At 68.1% G+C, this 20411-nt stretch overlaps 1 protein-coding gene across 1 annotated transcript; it reads right to left on the bottom strand.

The window, feature by feature from the left end:
- Positions 1-102: 102 nt before the first annotated feature.
- Positions 103-20411, bottom strand: SLC22A18 (solute carrier family 22 member 18). The gene is made up of 12 exons (XM_032594952.1): positions 20331-20411; positions 17798-18084; positions 15144-15241; positions 14721-14936; positions 14222-14382; positions 13740-13872; positions 6485-6603; positions 5692-5799; positions 4813-4913; positions 2564-2665; positions 2242-2362; positions 103-336 (listed from the first exon to the last, which is right to left on the bottom strand). The coding sequence occupies exons 2-12, from the start codon at positions 17939-17941 to the stop codon at positions 158-160; spliced, it is 1482 nt and encodes a 493-aa protein (XP_032450843.1). The 5' UTR covers positions 17942-18084; positions 20331-20411; the 3' UTR covers positions 103-157.

Consider the following 20411-nt stretch of genomic DNA (forward strand, 5'->3'; position numbering starts at 1 on the left):
GCTGCACGCCCCCTCTTCCAGGAAGCTCTCCGGCATCTGACCCTCCGTCCCTCCGTGGCTCACCCCCAGGTCCCCTGTTTAACCCATGGGAATTTGCAGGACTCGGGCTGGAAGAGTTTATTGCCAGTCTGTGCCCTGGGGCCACTGGTCACCGGACTCAGTCCTTCTTCCGGGGCACAGGCTGTCTCCAGAGCACGAGGAGGACAAGGAGGTTGATGGCAAACTGCACGTGGCCGAAGACGGGGACCCCAAAGCTGCGGTACAGGAGGCCGCCCAGGGTGGGCCCCAGGGTCTGAGTCAACGGCTGCACGGTGGCACAGAGGCCCAGCATGGTCCCTGAGGGGTGGGGGTGGGCAGCAAGTCAGGCTGCCCTGGCCACCCGCTTCCCAGACGCAGCCCAGGCCTCCCGTGTTCACTGCCCCCAACCCTGTCCGCTCTCTGCTTCCCCAGCTCCCTCCACCCAGACTGCGCTTTTCGCTTTTCGGACCACCCAGCCACTCAGGGGCCACACGGGTGCCTGCACCCTGCCCCGGAAAGTTCCCAAGCCCAGGAGGAGCCCCGGAGTGGAGCCACAGGTCACGGGCCAGGCCCCGCCCTCTCAGGCCGGTTGAGCCCGGAGAGAGCCTCCCTGACCTGGGGACGGCGGGCTTGGGGGGAGCTCCTCCTGAGCCACAGAGTGAGGGCTGGGGCTGGGGTGCAAGGCAGGGTCCCCACAGCCGCCACCACCCTCGTACCGACTGGAAGATGCCCTCCGAAGGACCGGGGCGGGGTCCTGGGGGCCCTCGCGGGGCGGCCCGCCCGCCTCTCTGCACCCACGTCCTCCCCGGGCTCACCTGGCCGCCTCTGCCCCCAGCTACCTGACTCCCCCGTCACTAGGCCCCTCCGGGCAGCTGTGTCCTGTGTGTGCGTGCGTGTATTGTCAAGACATGTGCCCAGAGGGTCCCCAGCTCCAGGGGCTCAGGGCCCCGCTCCGCTCGGGTTGCTGGAGAGCCCGCCCGCCGGGTGAGCTGGGAGCGGCCTGGTCCGGCCCCGCCTGGGCCCAGGGCCCGGCGTGGGGGAAATTTAAGAGCGGCTTCTCCCATCGCCCACACGCCCCGCAGACACCGGGAGCAATTACCGCCCCCTCTGTGGTCTCGGGTTCCCAGGCTGGCTCTGGGAACCGGCTCCCCGGTCCCTCCGAGCCTAGGGGCGGGGCCTCAGGTGCGGCCCCGCCCCCCTCCCTGCCGGGCCCTGCCCCCATCTCTCCACGCTTCGTTCCCCGGCGTCCTCCTGGCCGCTCCTGGGGGCCGGTCCAGCGCTCCAGGCAGCCCTCCGGGCCCTGCCTGGCCTCCCCGGACCAGAAGCAGCCCTGAGATGCGACCTTGCAACCATCGGCCATCGGGCTCCCATCCCGGCCTCTAGAGCTCAGCCTGCCCCTCCCCCCTTGGCAGACAGGCGGCTAGAGCTGGAGCGAGGGGTGGAGGGGTGGCCGGTCCGGTGGGCGCTCTAGCCTGCTGGGATGTTCTTCAACCCCAACCGGCCACAGGAGCCCATGGGGCCACCTGCACCATTGCCCCCGGGGGCAGGGCAGGGGCAGGGAGCTGAGTCTGGACAGGAGGCTTGTAGGCCTCTGGAAGGAACGCTGGGCGCAGAGTGAGGGCTGGGGGAATCCCCTGTCTGGGGACACCCGTGTCCTACGGGAGGGGGGGCGCTGGGGGCTTTCTGGGTTTAACCGGCTGCGTGCCTTCCCCCACTCGCTCAGGGAGCACGTGCACCCCCGACCCACCCCGTGCTGGAGGGGGGACCCCGCCTCCCGGCCTGGCAGCCCCCTGTGCTGACCACGCTCGGCCCCACTGGGCTGTCTTCCTAACTGGCCTCTTCAGGAGCCTTTCAGTTCCAACCCCCTCCACACCTCGCCGAGCCGGGTCCTGGCCTGGAATGTTCCAATCTTCCCCTTCCCCTTTTATAGGGAAATCCTGCCCCTGCTTCAGAGCCCAGCCAGACAGCAGCTCCGAGCAGCCCCCTTTCCACCCCCCAGGCCCAGCCCAGCCTGGTGGCGGCCAGAATTCTCACCTGAGCCATCTTGCAGCCCCCCCCCCTCCCGCCACTTGGACCCCGGGCCACCCACCCCACTCAGTACTCACTGGGTCTGGGCAGACCCAACCTGAAATCGGGGAGGCGGGGGAGCTGCTCCATCCGAAACTGCCCAGAGAGCTTCCCAGAGAGGAGGCCCCGGGGGTCCCCTGCCCCTCACTGGCTCACCCGTGTCTGCGGCTGACACGGCCTTGGTCAGCATGCTGTCGGTGACCACGTTGAGGGCACACAGGCTGAAGACCAGGCCAGGCATCAGGAGGCAGAAGTGGAGGACGTCGGACATCAGTGCCTGGCACGGGACAGGGAGGCCACGGGATTGGGGGGGCCACGCAGGACCAGGGTGGAAGGGCCCATCCCCGGAGCCCCATAGAGCCGGCCCCGGGGGGAGGGGGCCCTGGGGCTCACAAGCAGCCTGGGATGTGCAGACGGCTGGGGTGATGGGCCCGGGACCCCGCAGTCAGTGGGGTGCGGCCCCGAGGAAAGTGCTCACCATGGCCAGTCCCACCAGGACGAAGCCCAGCACGCTGGCCCGGAGCAGCGCCCTCTCCGAGAAGCGACGGCTGAGCCGCCCGATGACCAGGCCCTGAATGACCTGGGGAGACAGAGCGAGAGGCCGGCTGGGAGGGGTCTGGCCGGGGGCGGCCCCCCCACAGCTGGGGACCCCCCCTCCCAGCCCTAGCAGCCACCCGGCCGGAGGAGAAGGGCGGGTCCCGAAGCGGCCAGGTCCTCGGGAGGCGGGGTGGCCTGGGCACCGCACGTCGGCCCCCATACACCCGGACAGTCATCTCCAAAACGAACCCCGTGTCCTTTATTTCCAGCGTGATGAACACATTTTCATCAAGCGAAGGCCGACTAACTGCTCACAGGCGGCTTCGGGGGAGGGCAACGGCTTCCTCTGCGTGGACCCTCTCCACAGCCCCCACCCCAGTCTGAGTAAATCCAGGTCCTTCCTGGCCCTGCGGACCCCCCGACATGTCCTCCGAGCCCAGTCTGCTGCCTCAGCCAGCTCGGCAGCTGGCGTGCTCCCCACCCCAGGGCCTTTGCACTTGCAGCCCCTCCGACCCCCACCCCCCCAACCGACCGTCCCATCTAAAATTGCACCTCTGCCCTTCTGAGGACCCTTATTCTCCTCTGACAGCTCATCATGCCTGCTACATGAGATGAGGGTGGTCGGGGGCTTATCTCTGTCTCCCCCCAGCCCTGTACGATGGACGCTTCCCACCACTGTGGTGGCACCGTGCCTGGGGCGGACGTGAGGGCCGCGTGGGGGCTCTCGCAGGACGGCCTGCGACAGACGGGGGTCTGCAAGTCCGCTGGGGTGGTGACGCCATCCCTCAGGACCGTCTGGGCTGCCACTCCCCCCCCCGCCCCCAACCCCGACGCCCCCCACGGGGAGGGGGATGCCGTGGTCCCCTTGGGGTCAGGCTGCGGCCGACACGCTTCGGGGTGGGGCAGGAAATGGTTTGCGGAGGGAGGCAGCAGGTGGGAGCCCAGCTGTGGGGGCGCCCAGGCTGCCTCTTGAGACCCTCGGTGACGGGCCCTACCCCGTGGGGCTGGGGGCTGGGAGGTGACTGGCAGAGGGGGCCTCAGGCCTCTCCCTGTAGACACAGAACCCCACCCTCTGCCCGCAGAGGTTCCAGACGCAGCTGGGGCCTCAGCTGCCCCCGGGGGTCGCCCGCCATCCTTAGGGGTGCTGGAGCCCCAGGCCCGTCTCGGGCGGGGTCGCCATCGGGCACCTTGCCCCGGGCCAGGCCGGAACTACCCGCGTCTGTCCCTGAGGGTCTTAGGGGGTCTCCTGGCTTTCGCAGAGGTGCAGGCCTGGTCTCCTGGGTCTGGGGGTCTCCAGGGCAGGGCCCAGGCGGGCTGGAGCGGCCATTTAGAACCCGCGGCCCCCAGCTCTGGAGAATTATCATTGTTTCCAGTCTGTGGCCCGCCAGCCGGGCGGCAGCAGCCCTGAGGCCTTCCTGCCCTTGTGGCTGCTATTCTCGCACCGGGGGTGAGACCCGTCCTGGGCCCAGAGGCGTGGGGAGCAGATGCCCAGGAGGAGCTGGGAATGTCACACGCTTCCCTCCCCTTCAGACGGTCCCAGAATAGCCCCTCCCGCACTCCGGCTGTCGCCACCTGTCCCTGCGCCCCGGGCCCTGGTGCAGATGCCCAGGAGGAGCTGGGGCCTGGGAGACGGGCCGCCCCGTACCACCGGAAGGCGGCTGCCCGTCTCAGGGCGCCTCGCAAGGACCGAGTGACCGTCACTTGGGTGGGGCTTCCTCCTCTTCTAAGAGCTTTGCCGGGTTAGCTCACCTCATCTGCCCAGCCACCCCACAAGGGTCACTCGCTTGATGGGCAAGGAGACCGGGGCTCCAAGGGCCCGAGGAACTTGCCCGCATCTTGTCACGTGCCCTACCACCGGCTCTCTCCCGCCCTGTCCTTCTGCTGGGGGGCGCCCGGCTGCACACTCGGAGGACCGTGCACCCTCGCGCGCTTCCAGACAGGAGGCCGGGGCTCGCCGGCCTCCTCTGGGTACCAGCCCCCTCCCTCCCCTCTCCGGGGCAGACGAGTGTGCAAACCGGGCGCAGGCCCGTTGGTGGCTGCCTCGGGCAGGGAGGGGAGGGCACACTCCCCCGGGGACAGGAGGGCAGCCGGAAGCTAACGGTACAGAACAGCGATGGCAGGCGCTCAGGGCAGCGCCCTGCAGGGCCCGTTGCGTCCGAGACGCGCCCCGCGTGCCCGGCACCCACTCACCATCTGGAGAAGCCCGAAGAAGGACATGAGGTAGCCGGCCTGCGCGGCATCCAGCTGGAAGAAGTCCATGGAGACGATGGGGAACATGACCATGAAGAGCCCTGGGAGGGGGGTTCAGGGAGGGCGGGTGACTGTGGGGCCCTGGCGGCCTTCCCTGCGATTTGGTGGCTCTCTGGCACGGGAAGCGGGGCCCCAGGGACCGATGTAGCCCGTGCGCAGGAAGGTGCCGGAAGCTACCCCGTGGCTGGGCGGGAGCCCAGGGCATCCTATGCGAAGGCGGTCGGGAGGTGGGGGGCCCGGGGCTGACCGTGTGAGAGGATTTGACCCCGGACCCACTGGTGGCCCCCGAAGGCCCCTTCGACTGAAGTCGGACCGGAGTCTCCAGGCGCTGGCCCAGCCAGGCGGTCCCCTGACTCAGCCTTCAACCCCGCTGCCCCGACCCCGAGACTGGCAGCACAGTTTTGCAAGAAGCCCCTGCGGGTGAGGGATTAGCCCTGGAGCACCAGCACGAAGCCTCGCTAGTTTGTTCTCTGCGCTGCCCCCAAGGAGAGGACCCCGGACGGGGGCTGGAGGTGGGTGCTGGGCACCCCTGAGGGTTCGTCTCAGACGCACCGCCTCCCCTGCTCTCAGACGGACCCCGGGGGGCTTGCCAAGCACAGGGCACTTCGGACCGTGCGTGAGGGGGGCCTTGCGGGGCTGCAGGGAATGGGGCACTGCTTTCCCCTCCTCCCTCCCTCCACTCGGGCCGCCCCTTCTCCAGGACATGTGTGAAGGGGAAAGCGTGCGGCCCGGGATACAGGGCGGAGAAGGGAGATGCCCTGACCGCAGGCCCCCTCCCCACGGCCCCGAGCTCTCAGCTGCACCGGGTCTGGGACTCACCGAAGGGGAGGCTGGACGCCACCTTGATGAGGAACACGGGCAGGACCCCCGATTGCAGCAGCAGACGGGTGATGGCCTTCAGGTCAAACACGTTGGCCTGGGGTCCGCCTGGGGGGACCCGGAGAGGCTGGGCAGGCCTCAGCCCATTTCCAGCTCCCTGACCCGGTCTCGGCCGGGCTGCAGGGTCCGGGAAAGCACCCCGCACCCATGCCGGCACCTGCTCTCAGCAGATACTCCTCCCTCTGGCCGTGGCACCTGCTCGTGGGCTCGGGAGCCCACAGGCCCCGGCACCCCCCTTCGCTGGCCCCTTTGGGGGCACCGGGCAGCTCGTCACGCTCCTAGGGCTGAGCCCTCTGCCCCCACTGACCCTGGAGCCCCGAATTCTAGGAGGCGCTCCGGAAACACAGTGCCTCTGCTGTCGGGTGACCTGGCCTGGCCCTGGCTCCCCCAGCCCATGTGACCCAGGCAGTGGCTCGTGGGCACCATGGCACCTGGTGATTTGGGACTCAGGATCCTGGCTAACCCTGCCCCGTGGTCCTTCCCGTCCTCCCCAGGCCTCCCCTACATCTCTCCTGCCTCCAGCCTCAGCCTCTCTGATGCCCCTCCCTCCCCCCCCCACGGCCAGCAGACAGGAAGCCGCTGTCGTGCATCTTGGCCTTGGCCGACTCTCCCTGCAGGGAGGCCCGGGGTGCTGGCTGGGGAGGCGGAGGGCTCAGGCCTCATACCCGCCCGGCGTCCAGGTACCGCGTCCCTGAGGGGGCCGGCCTGGCGGGGCGTCCCAGGCGGGGCTTACCTGCGGGGACCGCCCGGTCGTGGGCACTGGCCCCTTTCGTGCTAACGGGGATAAAGGTGAAGCTGAGGACGGCTCCCACGAGGTTGGCCACCAGAGCCACAGTCGCGGGGCACTGCATCCTGGGGGCGACAGTAGTGGTCACACAGGACGCGGGTCCCAGGCTGTGGGCACCACACGCGGCCCTACCGGCCCCTTCAGCCACAATGAGGTCTCAGCGGCTGAGAACCGCTCAAAGCCCCCCAGCCATGTCCCCACGGCCTGTGACCTGGAGGGAGGGGACGGGACCCTCAGGGCGCATTCTTTAGGTGACAGAATGACGGGGCCGACGAAGCCGTCACCGTGTCCGACGGGCACACTGCAGCGGCAGCTTTCGGCAGCCACAGCATGTGGGCCCCGGTCCCCGAGCGCGAGCCCGGGAGGTGAGCCCCGGCGGGCTGGGCGGGGGTTCTCCCAGGAGGTGTCGAGGGGTGGGAAGACCCCCAGGGGCCGACCCGGTGCACCTGCTGCGCCCAGCCGGGGCAGGGGCGTTGGACACCTGGGGGCCCGCGCCTCAGCCCCGGGCGGTGTCTGGACGGGGATCTCCCTGCACAGCCCTGGACGGAGGAGCAAACGGGTTCCCAGAGGAAGGGCCCTGCCTCCCTCTGCGGGGACTGGACGGGCCTCCCGGGGTGGGGGACGGCTCGACTGTCCCTGTAGGTGACGCTTCTCTGTCCCTGGGGGCTGATGATGAGACACACGCCAGGCGGCACTGGGGCCGGGGCGCCGGGAGGGGGTGCCGGCGACCCCGAGGTGCAGGGGCGGGCCGGGGCTCGGGTCTGCATCTCAGCCCCACCTGCACAAAGACCACGGGACCCCGCGCGGCCTCCTCTGTGTCGTGGAGACCGGCACGCCTCCTTCCCTTCCCTCCTGGGGAGCGCTCCTGTTCCCCCTCGACCTGGGGGGCGGGACATTCCGGGATGGGGGAGGGGCTTTGGGCACCACCCTCAGGATGCCCTCCCTCCTGCCCGCCCGCACCGAGGACCCGGACTCGGGAGGGCCCCTCAGCTTCCGAGAAAACCCTTCCGGGCTGTGGGTCATCAGGTGGAAACTCAGGCCCTGACCCCTCCGGTGACCCCACGTCACCTGACAACACTGGCCCCGGGGCCAGCCCTGGTGACCGTCCCCGTTTCCTCCTGCGGGCCAACCGCCCCCTCCGGGGTGGGGGACGGAGGGAGGAACACGTGGGAGCCTCTTACTGAGCAAGGCTGCTCGGCCCTTCCAGGCTGGTGCCTGGCCAGAGAGCCCTTCCCCTCAGCCGCAGCGGGAGCTCCTATGCACCCTGCAGGAGCCCTTCTCCGTGCGCCCCGGCAGTCCTCCCCGGGGGCACTCTGTCCTCTGAGAGGGGCTCGCTCCTTCAGACACACGGTGCCTGGCCCTGAGGACGACTGAGCCTGGGCGGGACCCCGAGCCAAGACCGCGGAACAGGTGAGAGCCGTTCACCCGCACGCAGCCCTGACGCCCACCTGAGCGGAGCTCCCGCTCAGGGCCGCACAGCATGGGACGAGAGGGGGGTGGGTGTCCCCTGCCTCTCCGAGCGAGGCCAGCCACAAGCTGAGTGCCCCCGCCCCGCCCCCCACGGCTGCACGTGTGCACACGCAGACGAGCAAGTCACACACACACACACACACACACACACACAGACACACAGGGGTGCACACACACAGGGCTCCTGTGGGCAACCACAGCCAGGAGAGGCCCTGTTCCCCGTGGGGTCAGCGAGGCGTGGGGGCGGGGCCGCCCCGTGTCCCCGGCCGGGACCTGCCCAGGCGCACACGGTTGGTCCAGCCTGCACGTGCTGCGGACCCCCCCCCCCCAATGGCCCACGACAGGGCCCCCGGCCGACTCCCAGTGCCGGGGATGGTGGGCGCTCGGGCTTTCTGGGCACCAGGCTTCCAAATGAACGGGCATTCCCACGGACTGACGCCCCGGGGAGGGACGAGGCCAGCACGGACCAAAGCCCCCTCCTCCGCTGGCAGGAACTGATCTGTGACGTGGGCAGGGACACCCCGGGCCCGGTGGCTGTCCCCAGAGAGAAGGGCCCTTTCTTCAGGACCCGCATGTCACTGCGCAGGGCCTGGGGGGCAGGGACAGAGCCTGCTTTCTTTGCCAGATGCCCCGGAAATTCGTGGGAGCAGAGGCGGCCACTTAGGTGGCTATTCTGGGAGGCTGGTGACAAGTGTGGGCTGGGTGGCAAGGAGCCAGGCCCCTTCTTGTGGGCTCTCACCACCCCCCCCACCACCCCGGCGTGCTAGCTGGTAAACCGAAGGAAACACAAGGACTCTGGAGGCCCAGGAGGGAGTCAAGGGGCCACAGCTCCCCAGGGGACGTCGGAGGGAGGGAGTGTCCTTCCTCCACCCACCCCCGCCACAGGCCCCCTTCCAGCTCCCCCAGGACAAAATGCCGGAAAGACCTCATGCCTCTGCGTGGAGGGACTTCTCAGCCCTTTCTGGCCTTGTGCCCCCACCGGGTAGGCGGGCGGGCACTGCTCTGCCCTCCCGGACGAGACTCGACGCCCCTCCTCAGGGACCTTCGGGTCAGTGCGCCCCTGAGCACGAGGCAGAATCAGCTCCCTTGCTGGGGGCCTCCTGCTTCCTTTGTGCAGGATCACGTGGGGCGTCTGCGAGCCGTGGTTGTTGGCTCATTGGACGGACGGGAGGCTGGAGGGATGAAGGCCGGGAAAGGACTCCGGGCAGGACTCTGGGCACCAGTCTTTTGTCCCTTTGCCCTTCCCGGTGGCGACCTTGCTGGGTGACTTCCTTTCCTCAGATGCAAATGAGGGCCACCCTCCCCGGGGACACCCTGTCCCCATCCCCCACGGGCTGCACGGGTCCCCGGGGGCCGCCTGGCCGTCCTGGAGCCCAGCCCACCGGCCTCCGTTCGTCACGGCTGGTTGCCCGCGCTGGTCAAACGGTGCAGGCTGCAAACGCCACCTCTCACCTCTATCTCGAGGGCCTGGAGTTTGCCAAGCCGACAGAATCAGGAGGGCGGTCGGCTCAGGGTGACGGTACTCGGGAAGCCTGGGCCACCCTCCCTCCTGCTCTGTGGCTCCTCTCTCTGGCCCAGGGGACGCAGGGCCTCCCGGGTGGCACCGCCCTCTCCTATCCAACCTGGACGGCAGGCTGGGGTCAGCTGGGGCCCAGCCTCATGTGACACTTGGCTGTGAGGGTCTCCAGAGAGTCACTGGACGTCCAGCCTGGGGCTTGGGGTGAAGTCCCCCTGCCGTGCCCCATCCACATCCCATGATGTTGTGGCAAGAACAATGTCTGAAAATGGGAGTCTTTGTGGGGCCACTCCTGATTCAGCCTCCCTCTGGCTTCTGGGTCCCAGAAAAAAGGCCTAAAAGCCTTGTCTGGCCTAACACTTTGCAGCCCTCTGTGTTCCCAGAGCACCTGATCCCTCCAGTCCCAGCCACACAGGCCTCCGAACAAGCCCCAGGCCTTTTCCTGCCCCAGGGCCTTTGCACAGGCTCCCCCTCTGCCTGGAACACTGTCTGTGCCAGCCCCACCTTCAGTAGCTGCCTTCTCTCTCACTTCTCGGGTCTAAGCTGAGCTCGCTCTTGGCCAGGTGGGCCCTGTGCTGTGTGTACTTCCCGCTGCCCGGAAAACCCAGGGTCTCTGGGTCAGGTCTCTGTGTCCCCCTGCGGTGGGGAGGCCGCACACTGGGCTGGCCCCGCACGACCTCAATGAGCCATCGTGAACACCGAGTGGGGCAGGCCGCCTGGCTGACCCATGAGTCACTCCTGTCCCAGTGTGTTTACTCATTAACTTCCAGGGGAAGCGGCCGTGTCACCCGGGCAGAAACCCTCTGTCAGCAGGATGAGGGCTTCCTATTCCCCGGCCAGAACAAAGGCTGAGACGGAGTCCCCAGTCTTCAGGGCTGCAGATAAGGAGTATAATAAATCCCCTCGGAGTCGCCGAGCGCCCCCGGGCAAAGCTCGTCCTGGGGCCAGAGCGGGGCCCCTCTCCCGCGTTAGCGCCCAGGAGGGCCTCCAGTGACGGTGACACCATTGGCACCATGTCAGTTTGCCTGACCCAGCCCCCAGCCGGGCCCAAATCCCCCCCGAGCCGAAAGGAATTGCTACCCTCGGGGGCATCTGTCCAAATCCCGACCCCTTCCAGGGGACGGAGCCCAAGCCTCGCACTCGGCGGGGGAAGCCTGTCCACGCTGACTCCAGCCATCAGGCCTGGGGGCTGGCTTGACGTCCGACGGGGACCCCCGGACCCCACCCCCCCCACCCCCCCCGGGACCTGACTCAGCTGGGCTCCGCAGGCTGGTGCTGCCTACCGCCGAGGCCCAGGGCGCACTTGTGGGAAGGGCGTGATAGAGGCCTCCCTAGGCTGTGAGGCGCTGGGCTCAGGGCCATGAGTCACTGAGCGGCCCCCACCTGCTAAGTGACTCAGGGCCTGGGCCCTGGGTAGGAGAGCTCCAGGCTGAGCCGAAACCAGTTCTACTGGTGCCCGCCCCACACCCGCAGGCTGCCAAGGGCACTTCCTCTCCCCTCACCTGCTCCCGGAAGTGGGGGACACGGCTGATGCCTTTTGGGGGAGGGGTCACCGGGGCACGGGAGGCAGGAAGATGGCAGCCAGGGAGCCCTCACAAGGAAGGCGGGATGTGGCCCTCGCCACGGGGCTTCGGGGTCTGGGAGCCTCGGACGGGGAGGCTTGCTCTCTCCGGGGCCTCCGTTTTCCCATCAAAGGATGCATAGGGTTATAAAGCACCTTCGATCTCGGGATGAAAGAAGGCAGGGAATTGAATGGATATTTCCGGAACACGAGGGCAGGGGCGCAGGCAATCTTGGGGGAGGCCCAGGGGAGAGGACAGTGAGTGGTGTCTTCTGGGTCAGCAGCTGGGACGGAAAAAAGGAAGGTGACGACGAGAGGGGATGTGGGGGGGGGGCTGGGGGGGTGGTCCTAGGCAGGGCACAGTCGCAGGCCCCACAGCAAGCGAGGGTGGGCCCATTTCAAGGGTGAGAGCACCTGTCAAGGTGACCACGGTAACAGGCGCCTGGTTGTGAGTCCAGGTGGGTGGGGCAGCGTGGGGGCGGGGAGGCTCCTCCCGGCCCTGCCTCTCCCTCTCCCGCACACTCTTCATGCCCTGACGTCCCCCCCCCACCCCGCCCGGTACACCCTCCCGACCCTCCTCCTTTTCTCCCCGGAGTGCAGAGGCTCTCCTCCTCTCGCTCCTGGTCTAGCGACTGAGGCTCCCATCACCCCCAGCGGCTCATGCGCAGGCAGAACCCATGGTCACTGCCGCCCCTCGGAGCGCCAAGGGTCCTCCCCTCCTTGACCTGCACACCTCTCGGCTTCCGGACGTTCTCCTGGATCTCCTTCCCTTCTTGCCCTCACTGTACCTCCTCCTTGACCCCCGCTTCTAACGTGAAGTGCCAGGTTGGGGCTCGGGGCTTGGGGCTCAACCTGAACCCGTTCCTGGGGCTTAAAAACCACCCGCCTGAGGACACAGCCCTGCTCTGGTCCCCTCACTCAGCTGCCCGATCCATAGCTGCCTGGAGGGCCCAACGGGCACCAGACTCAGCCCAACGGAGACCCAGCTGCCACGGGCATGGCGGATGGCTCAGACCTCAGCAAGGTTCACGGCTCCCCCCAAGGCCGGCCCCAGAGTCCAGGCGTGGCCTTGAGTTCACATCTACATCCCAGCCTTCAGCAAATCCGAGGCAGACCCCGCCTCCTGCCCACCTCTGCTCCCTGCCCTCCCTGCTCCCCACTCCATCCACACCGGCCTCGCCGGTCGTCCTGCCGCCCCCCTCACCTCCTGCAGGTGACACCCTGGTGACCACCCGTCTGTCTGGCCCCCAATCGCGCTGTATTACTTCTCACACCAGGCAGTTCACCCCGACACTTTAGAAATACGTATCATTTTCATTTCATCCGAGGACCCGGCCTGTCCTAGCCACCACGGTGTCCCAGAACCTGGAATCCCAGGGCACCTAGTAGCTGCTCAATAAATCCCGGTGAGGAAGCAGAGGAAAGGAATTCTGCCTCCCACCCCCTCCCCCCGCAGCCTCCTGGCTGAGGTGCTCCGTGGAGACAGACATCTGCACCCCAGACTCTGATGAAAATCCTGGGGTGGGGAGCTGGTGGAGCCGGTCACGGGACCCTCCCCTTCCCCCGTCCCTGCGGATCAGCCATCACCCGCTGCATCTACCACTGTTGGGGGCTGTCTGGGGGCACTGGGGGAGCCTGGGGAGACCGATGCCCCCAGAGGCCCAGGGGCCAGCACAGGCTCATCCGAGATCAGAAGGAGGGCTGTCAACAGAGGTGCCTGTGTGTGTTCCTCTGTGTGTGTGTGTGACTTCAGAGACCAGCAAGGTTCCTGTCCTGAATAACGCCCCAGGGCAACTCCCTAAGGCCGGCACGGGTGGGTCCCCAGCTGGCACAGGGCCTCCCATCCACAGCTGGGCACCCACATTCCAGACCAAAAGCAAAGACTTGAGTCGAAGGAAGGCAAGGAGCAAGGTCCACTCCTATGAAAGAAGCCTATTTTGAGTGGGTGTTGGGGCTGCTGGGGAGAGGGAGGAGGAATGGGGGTGGGGCAGCGGAAGTGACATTCCCCGCCCACGCCTGGCAGGGCCTGTCCAGGGCTCGGTGTCCCGGGTTCAAGGTTCCTCTCTTCTCCCAGGGGGCACTCCAAGGACTGCTGGTGCAGACGGCTCTGTGCAGTTACGGAACCGCCCACACGCTGCCCTCGAGTCCTCCTGCCCGCAGCACCCCCATCGCAGGATGCCCGCTGGTCGTCCGGGGACCCCGCCTCCAGGGCCTGCCGTCCAATTTCTTCATGTCCGGCCTGGTTTTCATGTGACCCGGGCCAGCCGCGTGCGTCCCCCTAGCCTGGGACCTCCTGGTGCCCTCCGTGCCGCCCTGGCGCGCACCCTGCGGGACTGCACGGGCCGCGCCACCTGCTTGGGTCGGCTCCCGTCCCTGCCCTGTCCATCCTGCCAGCCCCGCCCACCCGCTCGCCGCGCCCCCTCCGGCCCCGCCCGCTCACTAGCCACGCCCCCTCCAGCCCCGCCCACCGCGTGGGTCCCTGCTGACCGTCCCACACCGGACCCAAGACGTTCAACGTGCAGACGGAGAAACCGAGGCCCGGCGAGGTGGTCGGCCTGGGCCCACCCAGTGTCGGCCATCCCGACCAGCACCCGCACCCCGCTTCCTGGCCCGCCCCCCCACCTCCCGGCCTGGTTCCAGCCTCGGCCACTCACCCGCACGTGGCGCTCAGGGTCCCGCCGAGCAGTGAGCCAAAGATCATGCCGACCCCGAAACACAGGCCGAGGCGGCCCAGGGCCTCGGGCAGCTCCTGGGGCTCAGACAGGTCCGCGATGGTCATCTGCGCGACTGGGTGCGGGGCGGGGACTGAGCCGTGAGGCCCCCTCGCGGAGCCCCGAGCGGCCTAGGCCCGGACCGCGCCCCACCCCGCACCCTGAGGGTGCCCCGCGCAAGGCCGCCTCGTCCACACCCCCCAGGACCTACTCCGCACCTGCACAGGCCACGCCCCCCACCCTCAGCCACCTGCCCCCCAGGCCACGTCCCCAGTCACCCCCCCCCCCCACCTCGGTCCTGCTCTCTGGCCTAGACTGGTACCCAGAGGAGACCCGCGCCCCGCACCTCCCTCGGGTCATGACCTCAGCCCCCACCCCCACCCGCAGTCCTCCCGCAGCCCCAGCGGGCCCCCGCCTGGCCCTACCTGGCATCCCCTGCATGAACGCGACAGGCAAGGGCGTGGCGTAGAGCAAGGCCACGCCGGGCAGGGCCGGGCTGCAGGCGGCCGCCAGGAGCAGGTAGAAGGCAGAGGACGCCAGGAAGGTGAGCGTGAACGCGGCGCGGGCCCCGCGCCGGTCGGCGAACCTGGGGGAACCGAACCTGTGATCCTCACAGATACCAAGCGGGCCCTGCCAGCTCTGCCCCTGACGCCCGCCCCCTGGGGCTGCCGAGGAGCTAGGCCGCAGGGGTCTCGTCTCGGAGCCTCAGTGTCGCCATCCTTCCAGTGGGTCAGCTTCCGGCGACCTGGGGGTGTCTGGCCCGGCAGGGCCCTCCTGCTCCCTCTGAGAACACCTTGCGGGCTCCAAAGGGAGCAAGGTGCGTGTGTGTTGTGCAGAAAGCGTCTCCAGGCTCCTGCCCTGTCTCCACCCGGCCTCCGAGCAGGGCCGTGAAACCCTGGGGAGCCCTGCTCGGTCCGACTTTACCGCCTCTGGAGCCCCTTTTCTGGACAGTTCCCCCGAAGAGCTGACGCCTGCCACGTGGATCTCCACCCCAGGGTTTGCGGGAGGAGGATGTCTGCCCTCACGTCCCTGAGCCCGAGGCCCCAGCAGCGCTGAGGCCGGTGGAGGTGTGGGGGTCCAGGGGCGTCGCTGGTGGGACCCCCAGCTCGGCAATGCTGGACGTTTCCAGCCACGACAGCCCTGCCAGGACAATCCCCTCTTTGGCCACAAACCAGAATTCGTGGAAGAGGCGGGCAGGGCCCCGGGGAGCAGGGGTCCCCGGCATGAAAGGGGCTATTGTGCCCAGTGTCGGTCTGAGAGGCTGGCACGACCCAGCCCCTGACCTCCGAGGGGCAGGCCCGGGTCATCGTTGGGGGGAGGGCCCCCAGACTCCCTGCCCCACGGTACCTGCCCAACACGGGCCCGCCCAGCAGCTGAAGCGCGCCAAAGGTGGTCTGCAGGTGGCCGAAGGCGACGGAGTCCAGGCCCAGCCTCCGGGTCAGGTACTGCAGACACAGGGGGGCCCATGGGAAGGGTCAGGGTCTGGATCCAGGGTCCCCGGAGGGTGAGGAGGGGGAGAGGTGGCCGCGGGCTGGGCGGGAGGGAGCTGCTCTGACCAGTCTGCGGTGGGTCTGGGAGGGGCCTGGGGCCTGGGACTCAGCTGCGTCTCCCACAGCGAGGAGACCACGGGGCCTCTGGGGCCAGGCTCTAACAGGCAGCGGCTGGCCCTCCTTCCCCTCTGCGGGGCGCACCTCAGACAGGTGGGGGGGGCCCCCAGCCCCCACCGGTTTAGCCTCGTTCGCTCAAAGCTGCCCCGTGGACTGCAGTATCTTCCCTGAACGACACAGGCCTCCTCTCTGTGGGTTCCAGCCTCTCCTGGCCCCTCTGGAGCCATGCCCACCTGGGGAGGTAAAGGCAGCGACCAGTGTCTCTCCAGAGCCCTGGAGGCGCTCGCCCTCCTGCCTGAGCCTTCCTGCTGCTCTGCGCCTGTCACTCCAGGGAGCCTCGCTCGGTCCCCAGGACAGCTGCTGTCCTGGGACCTCTCTCCTGAACTGCCCCCGGCTCTCCACTCGATGTCCAGAAGCATCTGGAATACAGCACATCCAGAACGGACTCCCCATGGCCTCCCCCCAGGACCGGCCCCTCTGCTCCCTTGCTGCCCCCCCCCCCCCCCCGCACCCCGGCAAGGGTTCAGGTCCAAACCCCGGTGTCTTCCCTGAACCCCTCTTTTCTTGCACAGCCACATTTTTTTTTTTAAATTTTTTTTTTCAACGTTTATTTATTTTTGGGACAGAGAGAGACAGAGCATGAACGGGGGAGGGGCAGAGAGAGAGGGAGACACAGAATCGGAAACAGGCTCCAGGCTCCGAGCCGTCAGCCCAGAGCCCGACGCGGGGCTCGAACCCACGGACCGCGAGATCGTGACCTGGCTGAAGTCGGACGCTTAACCGACTGCGCCACCCAGGCGCCCCTACATTCTTTTGTTTAAAAAAAAATGTTCATTTATTTTTGAGAGAGAGAAAGTGGGGGAGGGGAGAGAGCGAGGGAGACGGAGAATCCCCAGCAGGCTCCACGCTGTCAGCACAGAGCCTGATGCGGGGCTCGAAATCACGAACCGTTGCACAGCCACATTCAATACTCGGCAGCTCCTGGGCTCACCCTTCACAGACCTTGAGGGCAGCGGGGCCTTCCCCGCGGCCAGCCTCCTCCTGGAGTGCTGGCAGCCTCTCTCTCTGGCCTTCCCTCCTTCTCCCCTCCGCTCACTCCTCTCTAGCTGCACTGTTCTCACTACTGCCCCAGGGCCTTTGCACTAGCCAGGCTTGCTCTTTGTTTCCTTTAAGCCCGCCTTCTCAGGAAGGCTTTCCTGATCCCAAAGCCGCCACACGTCTGTGGGCAGTCCCAGCACCCCCCGCACGCCTCATGATCTTACGCACAGCACAGTCTAAGGATGGTTTAGTCCCTGCCCGCTCTATTCCAAGCTCTGAGAACAGGGTGCACACAGTAGGTGCTCGATGGGCATTTGTTGAACGATACATACAACATCCACGGGAGAGCCGCCCTTGCTCTGTGCCTTTAACTGTTCTCTCGTCGCTCCCTGCACCAACCCTTCCAGGGAGGGACATCGTGACCCATTTCATGATGGGACCTCAAGGCGTCCGCCCCGGCCACCTGGCCGCTAAGGAAGGGAGTCAGGGCTTGGACCGGGCTGTCTGGTAGAAGTGAAATGGGCTTTGGGGCAGGGGTTAGGGCTCGCCACCTGGCTGGGGGCTCCTGCCATGCCCACAGCGGCCCCCTCCCAGCCAGATCCCCAGGCACAAGTCCGCTCACGGGAATCCCCTGGGGGGCTTTAGTGGCTGTGCCATGGCCCCACCCAGACCAGACAGAGAAGGGGCGCTGGGACGTTTCAAGCCCCCCGGGTGCTGCTGCCCTGAGAGGGTGGGAGCCCGGCCAGCCCCACACGGGTCTGTTGAATGAATGAGCAAGGGTGCAAAGGTGGGATCAATGAAAAGTGGGCGGGCGGGCCCTGAGTGCTGACCATGGCGCTTAACCAACCGCCTGCCCGCTCCAGGCAGCGCTCCAGGCCGGGGGGGTGGGGGCAGCAGAGGAGGTGATGCGTCAAGCCCCGCCCTCTCGGTCCTGGTCGGGGAGACACGCGGCAGGATGTGGGGTGCGGACATCGGGCAGGAGGGCTGGCCAAGCAGGACCTGGACAGAGGGTCCGGGCAGGGGTTGGGAGGGGAGGCTCGCTGCGGAGAAGGCCTGAGCGGAGGCCCGAGCACAGGAAGGACGGGAGCCGGGCAGGTGTCCCGGCGGGTGGATCCATAGGGCAATGGGGCCGGAGCCAGGCCGGCCGGGGGGAGGGGCACTGCCACGGGGCAGGGCTGGCTGTGCACCAGGGCGCGGGAAGCACGGTCCCCGGGTCCCTCAACCTGTTCAGCTCCGTGTGGTGGGTGGCTCGGGCAGCACCGGCCCCACCCCCGGGGCCCCGCTGTTGCGCCGACGGAAGCCGAGGGGGACAGTGCGGCCGTGCTGGCGGCCAGGCTGCTGAGGGCGGGCACTCACCGGCATGATGGAAAACCGCATGAAGAGGCAGGTGAGCCCCAGGGTCACCAGCGCATAGGTGAGTAGTATGACCCCGGGACGGCCCAGAGCGCCCATCTCCCCGGAGTAGGGGCCCCGGCGCCTGGGGGCTCCGGCTCCCTGCATCCTGGGCAGGTGCGGCGGGAGAGCCTGGACGGATCGGGGCAGGAGGCCGGCACGGTGCGCAGGGGGCAAAGGTCCTGTGGTGCCCGGCGAGGGTGCTGAGTCACGGGGCGGGAGGCGGGCGGCGCTCACCTCTGGGACAGGGCCTGTGGGAGAGGCCAGTGCTGCAGGACCCCCGGGGAGGGCTTCCGGCCGCTTGCCGTGTGACCTTAGGCGCCTCCCCAGCCAGCTCTGGGGCTCTGGGCACGCAGCTCCCCGGAACCTAGCCTGAGTCAAGCTGGGGGACCCACGTGCCCCATGCAGGAAGGCACCAGCACCCCATTTTAAGAGGGAGGCCCCGTTTTAGAGGCCCGGACGGGTGCTGACTGCAGTTCAGGTAGGTGCCCCCTGCATGTATGGGGCTGATGGTTTTGGGTCCCCGTCGTCGGGCGAGGGGCGCCTCAGGCCCACGGTGGACCCCTCACCACTAGGGGCGGCGTCCAGAGGCAGGCTTGACACCCTTCGCCCAGCCCAAGGGGGCTCCTGGGGTGGCCGGAGGGTGGGGCGGGGCACAGAGCAAGGCCTCGTGTGCCCTCTGGCCCCCGACTGGCAGAAACTAGACTTTGTAGGGCCAGGGAGGCCTCTACAAAGTGTCACCAAATTAACACCCGCCTGTCAGCTGGGCCCCGGGGGTGGCCTTCAGAGCCTGGGGCCCAGGGGTGGGGGTGGGCTGGGCGGCAGCAGGAGGAAACCGGGGGTGGCCCTTCCGGCACCCGCCCCCGCCCGCTTCGGGGAGGCTGGGGGGTGGAGGCTGGAGGCCGAGAGCCGCGGCTCAGGCTCCACACCGCAAGGGGTCCTGGTCAGGGGCGTCCCCTCCACAGTGAGCTCTGGTGCCTGCCCGGCCCTAGGGCACCGCTCCAGCGGGGTGAGCCCTCCCGGGGAAGCTCCGGCCTGGCCCTTCCAGTGCTGGGCTCGGGCACCTGAGGTGTCCCGGTGACCTGAGGCCCTGGCCTTCCTGGGGTGACCCGGGGCACCCACCCTCCCTGGGCAGCCCCAGCCTCACCTCCACTTACAGGCCCAGGGGCGTAGCAGCCTGCCCCCCGCCCCGCCACTTCCCACACAGCCCCTGCTCTCACTCGGGTGGGGCGGCAGGAACTCTGACTTTTAGAGCAGTCGGGGCATGGGGTGGGCAGAGGGACGGGAGCCAGGGGCTGGAAAGGAGAGGAGGGGAGAGGGGTGGAGGGAGGGAAAGGAACGCAGGGCTCATTGTCTGGCCTGCCCCCTCCCCGGGGTCTGCACAGAGACCCAGAGGAGGGCTGGGGGGGGGGGGGGGGGGGGACAGGAACATTTCTGGAAACGGCTCCTGGGCCCTCTCCCCACCTCCCCTGCAGATCAGGGGACGCTGGTCCTCGTTTCGCACCTGCAGCAACTGTACCCCCTTGGCCGGGCCGCCAGAGACCCGGATGCAGGTACGCCTGGCTCCGAGCCGTCTGTCTGTGGGGCTTGCAGGGGGGCTTACGGTCCCCAGGATTCCCTGCTGGAGTCCTCGGGAGCACACGCACTCGGCCTCGGGGTCAGACACAGTACCCCGGGTAAGGCACCGGGCCAGGACTCTGCTGCTTGTCCCCCAGAGCCAGACCATAGGCCCAGATGTGAAGTCCCCTCTGCCTGCGTTAACTGTAGCTGAGCAGAGCGGGAAGCCGCCGGGCACCAGGCTCCCGGGCCAGGTCCTCCCGCGGTGCCCGGCGAGGGCTGGGAGGCGGGGACCAAAGTCCGGCTGTTCGGGGCAGAGCCGGGGAGCCCGCGGCCTGCGGTCGGGGCCTTTCAGGGCAGAGGCTAGTGGGCCCCGGGGCAGCGGGGGGAGCGGCTCACCCCCCCCCCCCCCACAGTGGGCCTGGGTTTGAGGAAGAGCTCAGTCCAGACAGTGCAAACGGGGCGGGGGGGGGGAGGCGTGTTTGTATCTGAGGACAGTGTCCCCTGTTCTCTGTCAGGCTCAGGAGTTGTGCTGAGAGCCCCGGGCTGGGGCAGGTGCACCAGCAGGGCTTTTCCGCAAGAAATGCACAGAAAGGCCGGCCTGGGAAGTAGGGGGACGCGGTGTCTTAGACTCAACAGCCCTGGGAAGAGGATTGGCGTTCAGGTGGTTCTGTGCTCTGTGGGGGTGGGGGTGGGGGATGGGACTGTCCCCAGGAGGTTCACCTGCCCCTCCCGACCCCAGGGCCTGTGGCTCCTCCCCAGAGACCTGGCCAGGAGCTTGGGACATCATCTGGCTCCTTCTGGATTCTCTAGGCAGGAATTGTGGGTAAAGAGGCAGGAGAGGGTGGGGTGGGAGTCCCCACTCTGCCCCAGGGCAGGTCGGGGAGGCTGAGGGGACCGAGCTGCACGCGGGGTGGGCAGGAAGGGGCTGGTTACTCACCCCTCCCTTCCTCCTGCTTCTGGCAGGACGTTTGGAGGCTGGGAACTGGTCGGGGCCGAAGGGATCGGGGCTGCCGGAGGA

This window comes from Lynx canadensis, chromosome D1 (assembly GCF_007474595.2).
Source record: "Lynx canadensis isolate LIC74 chromosome D1, mLynCan4.pri.v2, whole genome shotgun sequence".
NCBI classification, from domain to species: domain Eukaryota; kingdom Metazoa; phylum Chordata; class Mammalia; order Carnivora; family Felidae; genus Lynx; species Lynx canadensis.

Coding starts and splice junctions, on each gene's coding strand:
- SLC22A18 (XM_032594952.1), bottom strand. CDS start 17,941: ATGCAGGGAGCCGGAGCCCCCAGGCGCCGGGGCCCCTACTCCGGGGAG. Junction 14,383..14,720: donor GAAAAGGGGCTCCAGAGGCG/GTAAAGTCGGAC, acceptor CGGTTCCCCCAG/GTTCGCCGACCGGCGCGGGG. Junction 13,873..14,221: donor GTTCATGCAGGGGATGCCAG/GTAGGGCCAGGC, acceptor CCCCGCACCCAG/TCGCGCAGATGACCATCGCG.